Source organism: Nothoprocta perdicaria, unplaced genomic scaffold (assembly GCF_003342845.1).
Source record: "Nothoprocta perdicaria isolate Ctin4 unplaced genomic scaffold, notPer1 scaffold_32, whole genome shotgun sequence".
Lineage (NCBI taxonomy): Eukaryota > Metazoa > Chordata > Aves > Tinamiformes > Tinamidae > Nothoprocta > Nothoprocta perdicaria.
Window position 1 is genome coordinate 410,646 of NW_020455555.1, and position 21,776 is coordinate 432,421.

Sequence of the window (21,776 nt, forward strand, 5' to 3'; positions counted from 1 at the left end):
GTTGGAGGGCGAGGGGCGGCTGGGCGACCGTTAAGGAGCAACCGTTGGAGGGCGAGGGGCGGCTGGGCGGCGTGTGGCGACCGTTCCCGCCGCCAGGGAGGAGGGGACGAAGCGACGGAGGCCGCTGAACCCCAAGTTACGCGTAGGGCGACCGAGCTGCAGCGCAACGACCCCCAGCGGACGCCTCGGGGTCAGCGGAGCGGAGCCGCGCGGAGGGCCGGGCGGCGAGGGGCAAGCGGGGGCCGGGGCAGCCGCGAGCCGGGCGGCGGAGCGGCGCTTCCTGCGAGCCGCCTTTGTGTGGAGCGCGGCTGCGTGCGAGCCGCGCGGCGGCAGGCGTGGCCTGAGGCGCCGGGTGCATTTCCTCGCTCTCGCTTGCCCGGCGAGCACGGAAGGTGCCGGGCAGCGCCTCGCCGCGGTGCTGCCGAGCTGCGCGGCCGCCCCTGCCGCCGCTCCATGGACTGAGCTGGGCAGCGGAGGGACTCCGGAGCGCGCCGCCGCCTCGCCCTCAACTTGGCGAAACTCCGCGAGCAGCTGCTGCCCGGGTGAGTGCCCCTCGTGCCCCCGGTCCGCTCCCCCCGCCGCCGCGGCCCTCTGGCGGGGCGCAGCGCCCGCTCCTCGCTGCCCTCTGAAACGTCTGCGCTCCGGGCACCGCAGTCGCGAATATGAATGAGCGCGGGGCTCTGCGCCGCGATATCCTCTGCGAGCTGGCAGCCATTTAAGCGCGTGTACGCAAGGCGCAGGCWTTGGGTGTGTGCTGCTTTCTCGGGACGGCTTGGTAAAGCTCGGTTTCACTAGACGGGCAGAGAGCAAGTGCTGCCTAGCCGTGTTCCCCGAGTGCGAAAGGTACCACAGCCCCCTCGGCTGCGAGAGTTTGGGGAAAGAGGGAATACAGCGATTCCCTGGGAGGCTCTGCCATTGTCCACTTCCATGAAAGGAAGCCGGAGGAGCTGGGAGAGGCTTCCTGCGGGAGCTCCCACGGGGTTGTTGTTGGGCGAGGTGCCCCATGGAGCAGAGGCCTTCCCGGGCAGGGCTGCGCGAGGCCGCGGGCACCGGCCCCTTCCTCCGCGTTGCACCAGGTGCTTCCAGCGCCGCGAGCTCGCGCACCGGCCCGCCCTGCCCGGCCGGGGCTGAGGCCAGGCTGTTGTAAACAGAAACTACCTGTGGGTCGGTGTGTGAGGAACGAGGGGCCTTCTTTAGGTAATAGTCTTTAAACATATGTAAGGTGTCTTTAAACACGCCAGGGTCTCAAAAATGCTTTGAGCTTCCTCATTGTGCTGCTCGGTGTGGGTGAACCCTTTCACCTCTCAGCTGTGGGCCTGTTTTGGCTCTTGCTGCATCTACAATGGTGTATTTAAATAGGAGAGGGAAAAGCAGGAAGACTTGCTCTTCTGTTGTTTGGGTCTTGGGAGTATTGCAGGCAGTGCATTTAGGGTCATTAGAAATAGCATCATATTTTGCTTTTGTGGCTTCCCAGGTTATCTAGCACAGTATTAATCACCAGTTCTAGTCTGCTCACTTATATTCTGCCTAATTAAATTATCTTTGTAGTTTTAGCTGAATATTATTTTGCTGCCTTGTGCTAGTGTTAGAGCACTGCTGAGAAATTGCTACTTTGRGTTTCTAAGAAGAGAGTCCAAGTATTTTGCACTGTTTGAGGGGGGAGCGTTTTTTGATGCATGCTTTTCAATGGAGGAAAAGCACTTTTYACTTTTACATTTTCTTGAGAAAGGTTAAGCTAAATTGAAAAAGATTTGCTAATGTGCAGGAAAAGGGCAAGCTCCTTGGTGTTACGCATGTTAAATATCCATACTGGAATTGGCCTGACTGCAGAATAGACTGTAATTTTGCATCTTGTTGAGCACATGTCTGACTTGAACTAAGTCAAGTGTGAGGATGAATGGTTTTGTTTGGAGTCTGTTTAAATGAAGAACACAGCAAAAATAAATTACTCGTGTGTGTTTTTTTTTTTTAACTTTTGTATGTCTTGGTGGGAGGACATGCGGGAAGAGATATTTTAAGATGTCTGGCAGGGTAAGATTTTCCTAGTACTAGACTCTTCTTGTGGAGGAGGGAGGACATGCAGTTTGTGACACAACTCTAGCTAAAATGGAAGGGAAGTGGGTCTTCAAGGATGGAAGTGCGGAGTATTTCTTGTTTAAAAATGATGATTAGATGCAGGATGATCTCCTTTCAAGAATCTCTGTCAGTGAGGTAGATGCCAGCACTTGCTTTTGTGGTACCTTGTGCTACTTCATACAGTAAGAATAAATGTGTGAAAATTTATGTGTTTGTATGGATGGGTATTTATGGGAGACTGCTTCAGATATCTGCTTGGCAGAGAGTTTCTATGGAGAGGGAAAGGTGCAGCTGGGACTTCAACAATCTGTTCACTGGTATGAAATGTGATTGAGCAGGGAGGTGGCTTAAAAAAAAAAAATTCCAGGACATCTATATGTTTGGAGTGATGTTCTTTGCTGTGTGGCTAGTGATGCTGAAAGAAGATGCTATAAGGCAATGATACCTTCTTTTACTTAGGAAGGGTAGGGAAAAGTGTTCCTCTTCATTAAAAAATCTTAGCGGTCAAAGGTATGGTATTAATAAACTAGCGAGTTTTAGAAATATCTTCCTAAAAGTATGGAAATGATTTATAATAGTTTTGGAAAAACACAATACAAAGAAGCTGCATCTCTGTCTTTCTGTATTTTAGTGCATGGTGTAATTTCTAGGTAGCTTGCTAAAGCGGAGGTCTAGAACCAAGTCACGCATTGAATGTTGCTGTTCATCTGTTTTATGCTTTAAATATGACTTTCAGTCTATATTGATAAATTTCTGTGTCAAAGTATTGCCTTTGCTCCCCAGATAAGAAGAGCAAATGAGAACCCTTACTTGAATCTTAAGTTCTTAAGTCTTATTCTCATTTCTGGGTAGTAATGTAGTTTTTTTTTTTTTTTTTGCTTGCTATTTTGTGCAATGTGAAATAATTCACCTTATGCTGATTTTTCTAGTTTCTGACCTCCATCTTCCTCTGCCCTGTTGGAGTGGAGGGAAAAAAGCAAAAGTGACTTATTTTGTAAGATATGTGGGAGCAATGTCAATGCGAGACTCTTGCATAGCCTCCCTGACAGGGCTAAACCTGGGTATGTTCCAGACTACCTCTTTACCGGTTTTATATCCTGTTAAGAGATCATACAAGTCCTTACTCTGAGCCATGAAGAGCAGTGTMTTTGAGACCCTTTTTCTTTTTTAAGGGATGACTCTCATAGTAGGTTCAGTGAATAGATGTTCATAATGGAACATTATGAATTTTTTCGTATCCAATTAAATGTGTAGATAACTTGTATGAAAAAGCTAAGTAGGCCAAGCTCTAGTGGGTATCTGAGAGATTTGTCCCTTATACCACTTTTGCCTAGATATCATATATAATTGTAGTTTGTGAAGCACTGTCTGAGTAGTAATCAGTCATTAGCTCTAAGTATGTGATTTGGGAAGAGGGGAAAAACTTTTCTCAAGGTTCTGCTATGGTAAATCCCCTTACTCTTCCATCAAGTTGTCTGTGCTTATTAGGTGTGGCCAAGTTTGAGAACTGTTGAGCATGAATAAATTCTTAATCCTATGATGTTTAGATCAATGAAATGCTATTGGTGGGGAGGAGAGCAGAGTTCACAGGACTGTGTCAAAGTAGGATCCTTTGTGTAGATGTCTTGTCTTTTGCAAAGAAAATCCACTTGCCTGGCATATGGTAAACTATGTGGATYGCACATGCAAAGAACTGAGACACTTATGTGCAAGCTCGAGTGCATCAAGAATGCTTTTACTGTTTTTGTGCCATGCTGCTTTGCACTGTGGCTTCCTGGGTCAAAACTTCCTGTTTCTGGTAGAAGGGGCCTCTAGACTTTCTCGCTTTGGCATCTGTGGTGTCTTTTCAGACAACTAACGTGCTACAGTTTRAAAAATGAACAAAAAACATAGTTTTAATCTCACTTTTTAAAGCTTTTTCACAGAAGAACCTAAAAAAAAAGCCAAACTAGAACTTTTTTTCAGTCTGGGAGGAGTATTGCAATCTACTTGGAGGGCATTTTTTTCTTTTTTTTTTTTTTTTTGTGTGTGGGGGTGGCTTTGGTCTGTACCTGCCAAATAATAGTAATAGCCCACTTTTAGAAGAACAGTGATAGTAGGTCATGGCAGGAGAGTTAACAGCTTTCCATTCTCTAGTGCTGCTTGAGCATGCTTCTTGACTCTTTGGATCACGTTTGACCAAAAGCACCTGACCAAAGAGTGTTAGGATCAATCACTTGTTTTTCTTCAGCTTTGTTTCTCTTGCTCTTTTGGGGGGAGTAAAGCAGCAGTGTCACTGAGGGGTAGGAGAGGAGTTGTTTATTTTCTTCTACTAATAGTAAAGCTCATAGTAAGTATTGATCTTTTATCCAGAGTGTTTACTTATAAGTGAGAATTGTTTGTGCCTTGATCTGTGCAGCTGAAAGTCTTAGTGCTGTCTTTATCCTTAAACTGAACCTGAATGCCCCCAGGCAAGTGTATAAGAAACAGATCTTTGCTACCTCTTATTATTTCTAACAGACATTGTTGAATATTTTTCTGGTATTACAAAGGAGCTTTCCTGGTGTATGGGTATGCTCTCAATATAGAGAGCTTGCATTTGTAGCAAAGAATGATAGTTCCTTCTTCTAGAGACCCAGGAGTTAGTTAACTCTCCCCTTGGCCCTGCTAGGCTAAGTCACTTGCAGCAAGGGTGCTTATGTATGAGAATTTGACTGTTTTGTGTATTTTTTTTTCTTTGATTTTTTTTTTTCATTCTGTTTTAGCCAGATTGTCTGAACTCAAATTTATTTTTGTGGCAAAATAAACTTTCTCAGCAGTATTTTTTTTGTTTTCATTTTTCCTTATTTAAATGCTTTTGTTTTCTGCTTGAAGACTAAGTATTTGGTATTTGTTTCTCCGGGAAAGGTGTTTTCTCTAAMTAATGTGTAGACTTGGAGAGAAAGCAGTGCTTTTTGCTGCCATTGTAACTTATAGAAGGCAGAATGCACTKGCAGAGGCAGCTGAAAAACTGTGAATTTTAACATTTCACAAAGTGTGGTTTGTTCCAGGTCTGCTTAGCAAGAGTTGTCTGTTCTTGCTYTTGGACATAAAATTAGTGATGAAACTTCTAGTTTGTCATCTAGAGATCACTAGAATAGAAAATAGAGAATAACATCAACTAACTTGTATGTGAAGGCACGTTTTCGACTTTGGTCTCTTGTGTAACAGCAGATGGCTGATTGCCAGGATATATGGAGTTGATTCTGCCTATATTAATTTCCTCAACTTTCCATTAAATGGTACTCAGGGAAACACTTTATTCATGTAGGGTTTGAATACAAAAGTGGAATAGCGTATAATAAAGGGTTCTAAACATAATAGCCTACTGCTCTTCATGAGGATTAATTTACTTAAGTTTGACTGCATTGCAAGGCTGTGGAGGAATGAGTTGCACCTAAGTAAGTTTGCCTTTTAAAACTAATGAATTAATRTCAAAGGACTCATGGAGAGCAATGAGTGAACTATTTTTTTTCCCCCAAGTGAGAAAATGAAGATTTTCTGAGATTGAAACACTGAGCCTGAAAAGCATATTTGACAGTGGTCAAAACAGCAACTCCTGCAGAGCGGAAGGGAGTTCAGCTGTAAAACCTGGTCCAACTTGGACAATTAAGGGAAGGTGTCTTCCTGCTCTGGTTTTCTTTCTGGGCTGTGCTGCTTGTGTAACTAGCAATGCTGTTAGCCTGTTATGATAGTAAGTTTCCTGTGTTGACACAGTTTTTTCCCTAGAAATAGATTTTTCTTTAGATGCACGTTTTCTGATCTGTGCTAACCTTTGTGTTGTCTCATTTTGCCAAGGAATTTGCTCTAAGTTATTGCAGCAACTGAAGTCTGTATTATAAGGAACTCTGACAATATCATTTCATAGTCTTTGCCTTGACGTTGTAGTTGCACCATGTTGTTCTTGGCATCCTCCTCCTGAGGTGGGGAACTTGTTTTTGCTGGGTCCCTGGGGAGGGTGCTGAGGCTGCCAGTGAAATGATTGCTGCATTCTCATGACCTGCTGCCTGTGGGGAGGAGCCCCAGCTTTGTAAGAGTCCCTGGGCAGCCAGGACTAATTTATGATAGTTTTTTTTGTTTCGTTTTTCCTTTGTGTTGCTGCAGCATGCACAGGGTGCTCAGCAAAATTTTTTGCAGTGTTTCCTGAAGCATTAGCTTTATTTCTACACCCTTGGACTGAGGAATGTAGTTGCTTAACTGAACAGACTTGTGAATGCCATTTTATTGCTTTTCTTGCTAATATTTTCCAGTGTTTTGTTACAGGTCCACATGTTGGTCCTCTTGAAAGTTACTCAAGTCCATTTCCTTATCAARGAGTCATTTGGTCAGGTGAATAATTGTCATACAATTCCTGAGCCCGTGAAGAGCAATTTCTGTTATAGACCGTGGACTTGAGATCCTTGCAAATGAGAAGTAAAACAAGGCTCTCCTAGTGTTTTGAATGCAACCCATATTATGCAGAGTGGGTGGAGAGAGAATGCAAGCTCTGAATAAATGACTCGTAAGCCTACTGCTGTTTTTGCTGTGAAGAAGCTGTATCCTGTGGTGCTTGGGAGGGGTAGGACTTGGAATAAGAATATTTCTGTATTTGAAAGCATGTGTCCTGTGAAGAAAAACAGAATTTTGGATTCAGCTCCATCTCATCCCAGTCCCTGGGATGTGGATACAGCATTGTTTAAGCTGAACAAGTAGAGCATAACTAGTATTGTGCAGATGCATCATCGTTTCTGAACATGCTTATTGTAAAGGAACAGCTGACCATGTTGGAATTTTCTTATTTAGTTTGGTCTGGTTTAAATTGTAAAAAATAGTATATTAGAATATTTGGTAAGGAGGCTAAGAAATGCAATGCAGATGGATTGCCTGTTGTACTTGAAGCAAAGGACATAGCTAAGTAAGAAGATATACTATAGTAGTCATTTTTATGATCATAATCTTGTCTAGTTGTAGGAAGAAAATGAGGGGGTATCCTTTTTGGTTGAAGTGTAACATGAAACTAGAACAAGTGACATGTCTGAAAATGAAGGAAAGCCACAGTATGCCTGAAAGGGTTTGAGCAGATACTCTCTGAAGAAAGAATAGATGTGCAAGCAAAGAAAGTTGGTGGCATCCTGTCTTCTCATCTAAGTTCTTTCTTTCTATGACAACAAAAAGGTGGAGGGCCAATTTTGCCTTTGAAACACCTTGTCTGGAGGTAAGGGAGTGAGCAATGTGTACAGAATATGTACGACAACTGTGGGGGTCACTAAATGATAAAATTATCCTCTCAGCTGAGCGTTCTGTCACCTCAAAGTGTGTACTTCATAAGAGTTCCACAATCATCTATGGAAAATGGAGGGAGAATTACATTTAATTCGAGTTTTGATGTGCTGGCTTTGGCCTTTCAGGGAGTGGAAATATGCTTGTTCTTATAAGAGGTAGTAGAAAATAACTGAAGAGCTTTGATTAGCGAAGGTTACTCTGGAACGTGTTTCAACAGGAGTTACTCTCTGTTGTGAGTAAACTCCTGGTTAGAATGCCTGGCACACTTCAACATGTTTCACAATGTCTGAACTTTCTGCAAAGTAAAGAACATGCCTTATGGTTTGTATACCAGACTTCTAGTACATAGGCAAATTGCTGTTCRGATGAAATTGTTGCTAGCTTTAAGTTTTAAGGGAAAGATTTTTCTAAACTTGASCAAAGATGTTAACAAGCATTCACTGAATTTTAGTGAGTGTCTGTAGTGTCCATTTTGGTTTTCTTGGTGTAATCCAACTGAGTTTTAACTTGCATGACTACGGGAAACATCATGGTGTTTATACATTAAACTCAAAATCCTTCCATCCTGTACTTTTACTGCTGTCTCCAATTCTCAAGTTACACTACAGAATCTCAACCTTACAAATCAAGTCCTCTGTTACAGTTGTTTCTCTCTACTTCTCTTGCCCATGTTTGGGAAATCACTGATTTTCAGATTGGTTTGCATGTGACCTTTCTTTTTCTTTCTGCCTCCTTTGCTGTCTCTTGCTTTAAGTCGAAGTATACTTTATTTGCAGTCATCTACTTTGACAAACAGAATATCCTGGAAGCTGGGTCAGATATGTTCCTTTTTGGTTGATTTACATTATGAAGTATAGTAGTAAAGCAAAAAGTAAAGGACTTCAAGGCTTTATTTCTTCATTTTTATGTTTTGGCTTTATATGTATTCTGAAGCAAARTACTCTAAGTGCTTGCTTACTTAGTAAACTTGCTTGCTTGTTAGTAAGTGCTTGCTTGTTAGTAAACCTGAAGTCAATGGAGTGGAAGTAGCATAAACCTAGTAAAATATAATGGATAGCTGAGTGGAAATCTGAGGATTTGCAGATTAGATTTAGAGGGTCAATACTTACGTACTACATATCTAAGCTCATTCTAATTATAGTATAAGTTGAATTTTCTACTTTTCTGTTTTTTAGTGTAGCTGGTCAGTGGAAGCTGAATAGGTGTAAAGGCTGTTTACTAATATGTGAAACTGAGGCTGGCCTCATCTTGTGAACTTCCCCGAGAACGATTGGAAAAGGTGACGATGTTGTCTTCCATTGTTGTTCTTTGTGGCAATGCTCCCTAATTTTACTTGCCTTTTTCAAGTCTTGCTTTAGTCYGTTAGTTTAAGAAAGGAATAAGAGTTTGGCTCCTTGAATTGCAGCTACATAATGTAGAGCTTTTATGCCTAAATACTAGTGACTTTTAGTCACGTGGGCAGCTTAAGAGGTTGAGATGGTAATTTTTTGGTGCTCATCTATATCAGTTTTGCTGGATTGAAGATGTGTGTATTAATGTTGGTCTGAATCAAGGGTTTTCCTAAACTACAGTCTGTAATGTGGYGAGTAAAGCATCTGCTCTGAGGGTTTGTTTGCTACAATTTGCAATGTACCAACTTGTGCTGGAAATAATTTCTCAAGTAGTTGAAGGGACTGAGAYACCCTTTTAAGAAATGTCTTTGGTCCTGTTTTTTGACCTCGGAGATCTGTTACCTGCTGTTCCTTTTATGGTAAGATAAGATTAGGATATCCTATTAGCAGTATGGCTTGCATTGAGTGTTTCAGGTTAAACCTCCTTTTTTTATTTTATTTTTTTTYCCCAGGCTAAACTTTTCTTTTATCGTGGAATAAGCTTCTGTTTCTGTGTACTTCTGGACTGTAGTTGGTGTGAATACACTATGCTGTTATTTCTTAAAACTTGTATTTTGTGTGAGGCCTCAGAATTGCTTGGAGGCTAAATTGTAGAAGTGGAGATGATGTAAACTTGCTTCTATCTCTGCAGAAATGAACTGGCTCATCAGAGCTTTATGTCCTCTCCCTTTTCCCTGTTTAATCATATCCTGACTATATTCATRTCTAGCATTTATCTGCCTATAGTGAGGTGAATTAGGGAGACTGATTCAGGTCAACTATTTTCTTAATGTGATTTGGCTTTTGCTACTTAAGTGGTTGTCTGCATCTCTACAAGAGTAGAGTGATTAATGATTGGATATTTTGTGAGGAGGGGGARTGGGGGGAGGCAGGGAATTGAAGCACAGCTTCCTGTGGTGACAATATTGGCTTAAGCTGTGAAATTTCAGTGTGATTTAAGTCTGCTTTGTAAAGTTCATGCCACATGAGCTTCTATACTTCTTTTGATCACCTCAGTCAAAGGATTGTTTAGATCTACAGATGTACATTCATATTCCAGGAGTTCTTTTCCTGTATCGTATCTTTTGAGTATTTTTCTGCATATCTTAGATTGAACAGTAGATCACAGCTCTGTTACAGGAGTTGGTCTATACACTGAATATCACTGCTATAGCATTTTTGAGGCAAGAGTAGAATCAGGTATAGAAATGCTTTTGAAGTATCAGTATTCTCTTGCTGAATGGCTTCCCYCCGCACTGCAGCTGTAAATGCCAAGACAAAATTCTATACTCTGCTAAACCACAGGGCTCTAACTTTCAGAAATTCCTGTTATCTTGAGTGAGTGATAACCATCAGCTGATTCAATGCGACTTAGGTGGAAATATGGAAGGGAAAGCTGCTAGTCAAGGCTGCGGATGCATACCCAAATCTTCAAAGTGCTCTGCAGTCTTGGCTAACCATGTGTAGCCTATGATGTGAATTAAATGAAGTAGTGATGTACCATGCTTCTAGATTGGTAAYAGGTGGCTGAGTGTCTCCCACCTTAGGAGAGAGGCTATCTACATTTGCATTTAGTATGTCAGAATATCACTTACGTATTAATAGCAATTATACTGTTGCATGTGACATTTCATGATTCAGCAAGACAAACAGAAAGGCTTCTTGAAGGGGATCAGCAAAGGCAGTCAAAGRTCAAATCTACTCAWCRTATGTGTTTCGGAGGGCAGTATCYGTCTTGGGAGGCCCTTCCTGCTGTAGGGCAGCTTCCTGCAGTAAAGAACCATTGCTAGTGCTAGATGCCTTGCCATTTCAKGGTATGCACTTCTGCTCTGCTTTTACGTTGTTACAGTCCTCTCATTAGTAATGATTGGCATCTTGCTGAATGTGTAGGGGAAAAGTGTTTTATTGGTCAAAATGATTAGTGATGCTAATGTTTCTGTGAGTAACTTTGAGGTGGAGACTTGCCTTCAGTTGTTTCAATGCCAAGAAGGGCAACCTAACACAAGGACTTGAGGCTGTTTTTTGATTTAGATTCCGAAATGCTTGCTTTTCTGCTTCAAATTATTTTTTAAGGCTTAGTCTGTTCAGTGGAACCTCATTGTTACAAAATTTAATGATGTGAAGCACTTGGTTAGCTAAATGCCATCTGCTCCTTCCTCTTTGCTAGTGGTAGCAGCAGAGAAAGCAACAATTCTTGTTTGTAGTTTTAAAACTGCTGTTCGTGTCTCYTGCCAGAATTCTAATTTTTGTGGAGGAGGATTGGGGGATGAGGAGCGATGAAAGCCTGAGCATGCCTGTGTCTAAAGAATGTGCTTGCACTGGCACCCACTGTATTGCTGTAATTCTACTGATGCAAATTAAGACTTAGACTCTTTAGATAGGCAAGGTTCTGTTATTGTTTCCTAGTGTTTCCTCTTTCCCTTGTTTCTCCAGATCCAGCAGGCTTACTGTCTTGGACAAGTCAACCCATTTTTTATGCAGGTAGGTTGCTCTTTGGTGCTTGAGACTTTATTTCAATTCATTTATAGTATAGTACCAAGTTGGAATAATCTACCATTTGTTCATTTTCTAGTATTCTCCGTTATGGGTTTAGGACACTATAAAAGTCTTTGAATAAGTATTCCTTTTTTGTGTCTTATAGTAAAGATGTCTAAATATTTGAGGCAAAGCTTGCATGGGTTGAAAAGGTCAGTGACTTAAACTAAAGCTGGGTGTGAGGAAACAAAACTGTCTACATTTGAGCAATGTATGTTGCAAGACTCAGCTGACCTGTATGACAGGATTACATGTAAAAATGCTTTCCAGTCCCTGCCTATACAGCTATGAAGTAGAATTGTGTTTGTTTCAACAGAGGCTGTCTGTCATTTGCCATAAATGAACTGTGAGCATTAGAACCTTGTGGGAGTTTTAGGAAAGCGTAAAAGCTTGTTTTCAGTATTTGTTTAAAATTCAGTAGGGTTCTTCTGTGCTGTGGTGAATCTTCACACTTTCCAGATTAAAGTTTGAAAAGTCTTATTCTTGAACAAATGTGCAGTATAGCCTGTAATCTTTCTATTGCCTTGCTCTTTCTCCAAGCCCAGCCAAATAGTTAATTTTGTGTGTTCTAGACTTTTTACTGGATCTGTTGAGGAAACAGTGCTTTAATTATGGTTTAGACTCAGTTTTACTCTATTGCCTGTGGTGTTTTGTCAAATTCTTGTTGTTTTTAAGCAGCCTTTTCTGTTTCAGTGCTTGAACTTAAAAGGCTACTTTGAGTAGTTTTGTACATAATGGTATCAAAATACGGTAGGCAGCCCCTCCTGTTTCTCCATGTGCACTTGTAACTCTTACTGACAGCAGCAAAACTGATAYTCAGCAGGTTTTGGAGGGCTGCAAAGGATGTGCCTGTTAATCTAAGGAATTCATGGAAGTTATGGTTGTGATAATAACTGGAAAAAGGGAGGGTTTTTTAATACGCTGTACAGTTGACAGAATGTGAATTCTGTCTTGTTAGTGTGAATAAGCCTTTGTTTATAGAGGGGTAGGAGTTGAGATTCCGTGGTAGAAGCTGATAATGGAGAAGAATGTTGGGTGTGCATATCTTTCTATGAATCCCTGTACCTTAAAGGTGTAACTGTTCTGCAAATTTCTGTTTTACTGTACCCTTAAGTATGAAATATGCTGCCAAGTCACAGATCATCCTGTATGTCTAGCTTGCATGAATCAGTCTTAGAAATATAATTGKTTTTTTTATTTTAAGTAGGAACTGAAAATTTGCTTTATCCTGCACCTATAGGCCATCTCAATTTGAAGAAAAAGAGAGAATTATCCTATCAGGAAGCTTTTCAGCCTTCTGTACTTGGAGGCATTTGATTTCCCATTTCTTTCTCATAACTAAAGGTGTTGAGTATTCCTTTAGACTTTCTGCACAGTCTTGGAAATTCAGAAAACTGACCCCATTTGATTGGGAGGCATAGAAATTTCCCAACTGAGTTTGAAGATGGGAGAAGGGCTATCTGTACTCAAAGAAGGACTCTTAGTCTGCTTCTGAGTGGAAGCGAAGCTTTAAGCTTGGCTTAAAAGCTTTAGGTTTGGGAAGACCTCAGGAAGGAGCTCTGTGAAGTTTTCTTCTGTTAACTGTTCCTAAGGCTCTGCTAGTTAGGCTTGTTTTTTAGCCTGTTTGCAAATGTTCAAGTCAACATAGTCCATAAAGTCTGTTTTCAGGTGTTTGAAAAATCTGTTTATTTTTCTATTACAAACTTTCCACTAACATCTTATAGCAGGAAAACACAGTAYGTAGTGTGGACTATGAGTACATAGGAAGCAAGAAAACATAACTTCATGAAGCAAATTCTGCCTTCCACCCCCTTTATAGTGGTTGTGGCTTTTGTTCTCAAGAATAAAACCACACATGGATTTGGTAAAGAAACGTTAAAATACGAAAGATACAGGGGAGTACAACTGCTGGTTGCATTTAACAACCTATAGACACTAAGGCTTTCCAGGTAACCACTTCTCACACGTTGTTGAACGTGAAATCTACAGGATGCGTGTTTTGCACATGTCCAAGCTGCTAGCATAAATAAAATGTTTTTGAGGGAGTTAGAAACCTGAGGAATGTCAATTTACTGATGTTGGTCTTAAGTGTTTAGCAAGTTTCCTTTTTGAGGATGTCTGTGTCACCAGAAAAGAGTGATTAGATTGAACTACTATGCAACAAATACCTGTAGTTTGGAGGCAACAGAGGTTTCTGAGCTGACTTTGAACATACTGCTGCACTGACTGCAGTGCAGGTTACTCTAGTCCTTTCCCAACAGAGAACAAGAGCTCTAGGGACAAAAAACTCTTTAGTTGTAGAAAAATATTTCACTGACTTATTTTCTCTCCTGTGCAGACACCGCTGTAGAAGATGCACTATTACCGATACTCTAATGCAGAGGTCAGCTGTTGGTACAAATACCTACTCTTCAGCTACAACATTGTGTTCTGGGTGAGTACCAAATGTAGAAATCAAAATACTTTGATTATAGGGCATACCTCGATTTCATTAGCTTCCTGCAAGCTCCTGTAAACAAGTGGATTAAATTATTTACAAGAAAAATAAGTATATGGTGTATATATGTTTGGGGTGTATATTTTGGAATTGAAGTCTGTTCTATTTGAGAAAGTAACTGTTACTGAAAATGATGCAGGTACTAATTTCTCAATCTTTTTCTTCCTCTTTATCTTTTGAATGAAGAAAAAGGAACAGAGCAGCAAGAACTTTGTCTTATTCTCCTTATGGAGAAGGGCTGCTTTGAAGATTTGTCAAAAGAAAAAGTATAGTTTGTGCTGTTGTTGACCAGGTCTATCTCTGAAATGATCCAAACCATTAGATATTATTTGTGTTTTGGTCACAGGAAYGTTAAAGCTTCCTTTCCTGCTCTCAGCTGATAGGTTGTTTGCATTTTAAAGGAAGTCTCAGACCTTTTGATCTTTCTGTTAGTGATGCAGTTGTAAATGTATTATGCAGAAGAGATGAGGGAAATTGCCCAGAGATGTGTCAACAGCTGTCTCTAAAGTGCAGTTAAGATCTTAAAGATCATGCTTGTAGCAGCAATGTTGTCTGAAGGCCTTGAAATCTGAAGGTAGTAACTAGCCTGCCTGTAGAGTTCCTTTACTATTGTCAATGTAGAAATCAGATGTGTGATTTTTAAGGTGTGTTTAACAGACAGTGAAGGTCACTGAAGCACCTAATTACTATGCAAAAAGGTATTTAAGGGTGACCACAGCATTGCATTGGAAATAGTGCCATGTTAGTGAGAGGAGTGAAGGTGAGGCTATTGGTTAGAGCTTTTCTCTTCAGAATTTGTAGTCAAGCCTTGAGTTCATGCCTAAAATCATGGAAGGACATAGGCAGTGATGAAGTGCACATGTAGCAAGTTGCCCAGTGTCTGGCAGCTCTAAATCAGAGCAGCAGTAAAGCTGTGTGCTTTGTGTAGAGTATTTATTTCAGTAAAGATCTATTGGCCACAATATTTGACATAAAGCAAATCTTTGAATGTTAGTGACAATTTTTTTCCTCTAGCAACTGAGGATTTTATCATAGCCTCACGTGTCAATGTACACATAAGCTGCTAGTTCTGTACTTACTTTTCTTCTAATAGTGTGGTTTCACAGTATCCATAGTGAAATGTGATGTGATGAGTAGCAATATAAGTTGTACTTCCTTTAATGTTTTGTCTCAGAGAAATAACTCGTTTAAACAGATGCTCTTAAGCAGATACTCTCTTCAGGTATATAGAAAAATAGACTTTTGTTCATGAATAGTGTAGTATTGTTCTAGGACTCTAGTTCCTTTCTAGTGAATTTATTGTGAAACAGCATTACTGTTCCTGTCGAGTAAACAACCTTTATCTTAAAAAAAAAAAAAAAAAAAAAAAAAAAAAATTATTGAAGTTTCTTCATGTCTTTACTAGGACGACTGTCAGCAGTTTGCCTCTATCTTTTTTACAGCAATACATTTCATCTTTGTTTTCTTCTTTTTTTTTTCATTCCCTACAGAAAGCTATTTTTTTTTCGAAATTGAAGCTCAGTGTGTCTGTCTTTGCCATAAAGAACCTTTAAAAATGAAAGATGTAGAGAAACTAGGGAGAACTTGAAATAGTTTGCTTCGGCTCATTTCTTGAGTAGAAGAATTGCCTTTCTGAACAGGTTGTAGTAGTCTTGCCGGCTTGCTTTTTAATATTCTGAGGCTTGTGCTGAGAAGTTAGAATAAAGGTGGCCTAGTAAATGTGTGTAACCACAACTTTTTAAGTGGCTCTGTAGGTTTAGAACAAGCATGTGAACTGAGAAAGTAGGCATGTGAATTGGACAGACCTAAGTAAGTTTCTACATGCTTTAGAAAACTTAAAATGAAAAGGAAGATGATTTGAGAAGATGTTTAAGGAGGAAATATTAGTTTGGCTCATTACTACTACTGGCCTGCAGGGCAGGTACTCATGAGCTCCTGTCAATAAACTGCTCAGATCTCTGGTTTGCTGGGTTCTGAAGTGAGTGCTCCAGTAGCTGGGCTGTTAAATACTGCCCATAGAAGCAGCAGAGCTGCGTTTTCAGGGTACAGAATTGTGCCTAGGAATCCTGCTGTATGTGTTGTCTCTAGTTGTGGCTGAAAGTGACCCTGCCGTTTCCCTCTGCTTGAAGCTTTCTCCTCTCAGGTTGTTTGTGAGTGGCCATGTGGATGTGTAGCAAAATGGATCAAGAAATGGATGCTACCTAAAACACATCTCTTAAAGATTACTCTTRAATGCTCTCAGCTTTGAGTTTTTTTGTGACTGCTTGCCTCTGAACAAGGACAGCCACTGTAACGTGTATGAAACAGATTATCTTCATCCATGCAGCCTTTTCCCTGTTCAGACCCATATTAGAAGTATGACTGGAGCTTGTCACTCTTAACTCGTGGAGCAGTTTATCCACTGGCCGGATGATCTGCTTGTAAATAAAGGTGGTTTTTCCACTGTGCTTTCTAAAGATGTCAGATGTCAGACTTCTGACTTCCCTTGCTGTTGCCCTAAAGATAAGATCCCTGGCTCTGTAAACTTTGAAATGAAAACACATTCTATCTTTTATTGACTGGTTTACAGAAGATGTAAACTTTTAAGTGAATGGTTGCTTTTCTTTACAGTTTGCTTAGAGCTTCAAATGTGGCTCATGTAGATGAAAATGTAGAACTAACAAAATGCTGAACTCAAAGCTTAAAACGTTTGGTTTTCTATAGTTGTATTTTAATAATGGAAAGCCCAGAGCCTAACTAGCCTTTAAAAATAATATGTGAATCTTCAGTTTTCTCCAAAGCTTCTGTCATGTGAGCAATGTGACAATGCACTGTTCAGTTCAGCAGGTTTATCAGTTGTGATTGTGTACTTATGATTGGTTCGTGAAGCCCTTTCTCAGGTCTTTGTGCTTGTCTTCTCATCTTCTCACAAGAAAGGAATGGAGGCACAATAAGAAATTTGGCACAATAATTAAGAGAATGTAGTAATAAAAGATGAAAAGGTCGATTCTGGCACCTTTCTATGCAAAGTCAGATGGCACTTGGAAGACCCATTCTGTGTCTGGAGACCAGTGATGGTTTTGACTGACCCAGGGTGGAATGCTGTGTTCTGCTGTATGTAGCTTGTCACAGCCATGTAGTGTTCTAAACCCTCAAGTCCTTACTTTGAAAGCTCTGAGTGGAAGGACCTCAGTCACCTCTTGTCTTTTGTGCTCACCCTYTGTCTCCAGGTATCTTTTTGAGGTAGTCCAAGAGTTGTTTAAGTCAGAAAGTGACTGTTTCAGTCCATCTATTTATCCAAGTGAAGGATGACGTGTACCCTGACAAAGCCCTTAAGTAAGATGCAAGATCACTGTTTCTCAAATGAATTGAGAGGACATAGTAAAATAGCTTCTGGCTGTTGTCAACTTGATTTCTAATTCTATCTGTGTGGTTTGTGTGTGGCTCTTCAGGGTTTGGGAGAAGCTAAAATTTTCACTTACACTATAGAAGACTCGTAGCAAATGTTTCTTTTCTGAACGTGATGACAAGCTAAATATCTCTTAAACTCTGGAACAGAATTTTGGATTCCTTATCAAGCAATAAGAAGAAACAGTAGTATAAGATTTTCTTGACTTTTGCGRTTCACGTGGTCATTCAGGAACCTCTAGCGAGGTTGTGTCAGAAAGAGGAAAGTATTCACCATCACGTAGTTTGCTTAATGCAAGAGGAAAAGTCAGCAAAGAGGAAAGATGGGGAGGGTTGTTATTGATATGTCAGCATGGGTGGAGTTAATGTTGTGTAGGATTGTCCAGGGAGTAGAGAGTGTTCTCCTTATGTATTAAGTTTTGCACCTGCCAAATCTTAACTGTCAGTGGGAATATGTTCCTGTAGCTTCTAATCAGCGATCTGRCATGCAAGTAGTTGCCATGTGTGCAATGGTTCTATTGCAAGAGTGATGTTCAGCTGCAAGTTAGATGTGAGAAACGTAACTTTTTGTAGGTTGTCTGCAGTTGAAGGTTTTGGCTTCTGCCTCTCCTGAGCAGAGCTTAAAGAGTAATGCAGTATGTTAATACTGTGGCTTTTCAGTTCAAAAGCAGGAAATGCCCAAATGTTGGTTACTGGGTTTAGTTTCCCATTTGAAGGGCTGCAGTGATGTCATGTATGTTTCCACCCAACCTGTCGGGCAGTGGCTTAAAGGACTAAGGTTTAAAAATGAGCTTGTGTGCTCAGTTAAATAGCCGGCATTTTGGTCCCTTGCAAATTAGCAATCTTGGTAATCATACCTATAATTTCACACCATATAATTGCACATTGTATATATTTTTCAAATACATTGCATGACTAACTCTTGTAAGTGTGCTGGAAAAATACTTCATGCATGTAGTTTGGTGGCTGCTAGTGAGAATTTGGATTCATTTAAGTCAATTGAAATAAGTTTGTTTCTTTATGTTGATTCTATGAAGTTAGTTATTTTTTCTGCTGGTTAACTCAGTTGTATTTGCAGGTRTTTTCCATAGGTCCTCAAAAATAATGCTGCAAAATGAAGTATCTTGGTCAAGGGTCATGAACACTGATCCTTGACCTATCCTGACACTATCAGTATCAGTAAAGTATCAGTAAAGTGTTAGTATCCTTGACACTATCCTGAGCACTGTTTAAAAAAAGGAAGCAATGTTCATGTTACTGCTTTGATTTAAATGTGGCTTTCTTTGAATGTAAAGAGATGTTGTATATTCCCCTTATGTACCTGTCATCCCTCCCTTTGCTGCTACTTGCAACTTTTTTAATGTTGAGTTGTGGTTTGGAAGAAATAATGAGAGAGCAATTTGTCCAGTACAGGTTGATATCTCCTCTTGGAGCTGGAGAAGCAGTAATGGACTACTGTTCCTTTATAAGGAATGGGATTCTTTTTTATTCTTCTTTTATTTCTTCACTTATTTAAGACTCCTGAGTGTCTTCATACATGTTTTTGGCTTTGCAAAGAATTGCTTAGCTCTTTATTCGTTACTCTTTATTGATGTTGCAGTTATTTTTCTTCAAACTAGGGGAGTGGAAAGTTAACAGACATCTTCTCAAATGTTCAAGTAGGTGTTTTTGAAGAGCATGAGCTACCATTGTCTATTTGGATACCTGAAGCCTCCTGCTCAGTAGGCAAGGATAAAGCATGCTAGTGCAAATCTACTCCATAACCAATTCCAATTTATCTCAGGTGGTAAAAATGAAAGACACTCTGAAGAGGACGATCTGTTTATTTGGAAGCAGTGTTAGCATGTGGAACATGGGAAACGGTATCTGTGTTCTCATTTTTTAATTTTGTTAGGAGTTATTTCTCAAGATCCATCTATTTAAGAAAAGGAAAACTTTAACTGTAATAGTATAATAGCTGAGTCTTGCCCTACGTTCCGTCATTCTTGGTGTATTTGGAATGAGGAAGAGCAGAAAGAGGCACTACTCCATGTGCTATGTAGTAAGTGGTATACAAGAAATTAGTTTATTGATTACTACTTGGTTTTCGGAGAAGTCACTGTGGTTACTTAGGGATGATCTGATGTGTTTTGCTTTCTTTTACACCATTTTTACAGTTACTTTGATTTAGTTCTAAGTTTAAATGTGTTTAGCTGCATAAGTCTTGAAGAGTCACTGTGCTGTTGCTTATTAAGCAGCATCTGGAAATTTTACTTAGCACTGCTTTGACCACTTGTAGCTTTTTCCCCCATATGTAAGTAACAGCTTTGCATTTTACGTCTGAATGGTTAACTATGATATTTCGTGCCTAGAGGGGTATGTACCACTGCTGGTGTATTTTTTTTTAATATATAAAACAAATGGAATGACTGCCTTAGCCCTTTGCCCCTCTTGGGTCCCAACAACAGAGCAAACCTGAAAGTTTTATTTCTAGAGCATGATGTAGCAACAGGAAATCCTGCAGCATTTCCAATTCACAAATCTTTCTACTGCATGCGCAAGAGGATCCCAATTTCTGTTTTACCTGTGCCTATGGGGAGTAACCGATAATGTCCTTCTAGCTCATGAGAGATGCTGCATTTTGTTAGAGAAAAGAACCCCTTTTTCAGGGTGTCCTTTTGCAGTTGTTGAACCTGACTTATCAATGGAGATAGAATCTTGGTTTGAAATTAGGGAGGGGAAAATTTTGGCTCTTCATATCGTTAAGGAAGACTTGTTTATATAGTCACGTCAGGCTAGAATGTCATTTAAAGTAATGGCTGGGAGAAGGAATATTGGCTTTCACAGATCAATGGAGCAATAGTGTCGAGCATAATTCTTTTCTCTCAGCAGTCATTAGTAATCAGTCATGAAGAACTACTAACTGCCTAGCGCTCTAATTGGCAAACATTTCAGTATAGCAGGGAAATCTAGTAGGAAGCAAAGAATTCAAATAGAGGATGGTTACTTGAAACACCTCTAGTAATGGTCCTTGAAACTCTGAGCCAGCAGAGCCTTGTATTGCACTTTGTGGAAGAAATGGACTGTTTTTGCCGCATTTCTTGCAAAAGTTGTGAAAGGTGCTTTAGGCTAATTATTTCTAATAAGCATGCATCTAGAATATATCCTTAGGAAAGAGGAGTGACTTCTGTTTCCAGATGCATCCTGCAAAAAAAACCCCYAAACTTTCCTAAATACTAAAGAAAGAACTGTCCTATAGCAGCTGATGCTTGTGTTGAGRGTTAGTAGCTTTAAGAAATCTGTGAAGATTTCTTCAAGTAGGTAAGAGGTAATTTTAGCTTATTTAAATTGCATTACAGATAACTGAAAATGGAGAAAGTATAAAAGATTAGAACAATGATCTCTTGTTTCAGTTGAATGAATTTCATTCAGAAATATTAGTTGTATGAACATTCAAATTGATACGGAGTTTGTCCATTGTTAAATTTGTTGCCTAAGTGATGGTGTATCCACTTACCAAGCTTAATTGAATGGAACTTAAGGAAGGTTAGGAAGTGGAAGAGAAACTCTGTAATAGATGATAGTGTAATGAGCCTCAACACTGAAGTTATGAAAAATCTGCCATGGTTACCTTCRGTCTGGGGTGGTACAGAGGAATGATTAAATAAGGAATAAGCTTCCTATAGTGCATTAAATTACCTGTTCTTCATTGGTGTACAGGGGTTTGAAACAAGCTAATGAGCCAAAGGTAATTCTACCTGCCCAGGAACAGGTCAAACTTAATTTAGCAGTGTGTGCTTCTTACATGATCAGCTTGAAATATTTTCAGAAAAATAGTTCTTAAAATGAGGGAGTATTATGCGATGAAAACTTAAATCTCCTTTTCTAGAGTGGAGGAGAATCTCTCATTACTATTGACTGAGATTGGAGGCAAAATTTGTTTTCTTTCTGAGCAAGAGCCCTACTGGCTACATGATTGGGTGTGTGTTTTCTTATTGTTTTTTCTTTCTTTTCTCTCCAGCTAGCTGGAGTGGCCTTCCTTGCAGCTGGTCTGTGGGCATGGAGTGAAAAGGTAAGCATAGATATGATGTTACTCTGGCTGACCCACCTGCCTTTCCTGCCCCAGCTAAAATCCTTTTTTTCTCCTCAGAAAGCAACAAGGATTAAAAATAGTGTCTAAACAAAGGATTGTGTTCAGATGGTCTAACCTGAAATTAGTTGGAGTCTTGTTCTAGTTCCAAATAGAYTGAGTTGTGGCCCTTGATGCTTAGACACCTTTGTAAACTGAGAGAAGGATTTTAGTGAGAATTTAGTGTGTCTAGTGTTTATAGACTAGTTATTTTAGAAAATAAATTTTTAAAATATACTAATGACCCAATCTGTTCTCTTTTAGAAAGGAATAGTTTGAGAAGAATTTAAAATGTATGTAYACATACACATAACAAGAAAAGAACACGCAGTAATAAATATGACAGACTTCAGGAGTGTAGTATTTAGCCCTCTGGTGTTACTTTATTCGTCTTTTGAAGACTGGGAAAAATGTCCTCAAAAATGTTGATGGTACTTTCTGCATACTAATGCAGGGTATGCTTAACTACACAGATTCTCTTGGTAATTTCTTGTGTGAAAAGCACAAGAATGGAAAATGATCC

General features: G+C 40.0%; 1 protein-coding gene across 8 annotated transcripts in view; it reads left to right on the top strand.

The window, feature by feature from the left end:
• The window catches only part of TSPAN14 (tetraspanin 14), a 78,597-nt gene that overhangs the window by 582 nt on the left and 56,239 nt on the right, over positions 1–21,776 (top strand). For 4 of the 8 annotated variants that reach the window (XR_003250008.1, XR_003250009.1, XR_003250010.1 and 1 more), the window contains exons 1-3: positions 370–542; positions 13,600–13,695; positions 21,146–21,196. Coding sequence is in view for 5 of the 8 variants with exons in the window: in XM_026043004.1 (XP_025898789.1) it covers positions 13,615–13,695; positions 21,146–21,196 (132 nt within the window). In the remaining 3 variants the exon portion in view is untranslated. Of the gene's footprint in view, positions 1–369; positions 543–1,175; positions 1,198–11,085; positions 11,208–13,599; positions 13,696–21,145; positions 21,197–21,776 lie in introns of those variants that run through there. The other 4 variants (XM_026043000.1, XM_026043003.1, XM_026043001.1 and 1 more) reach the window with 4 other exon arrangements.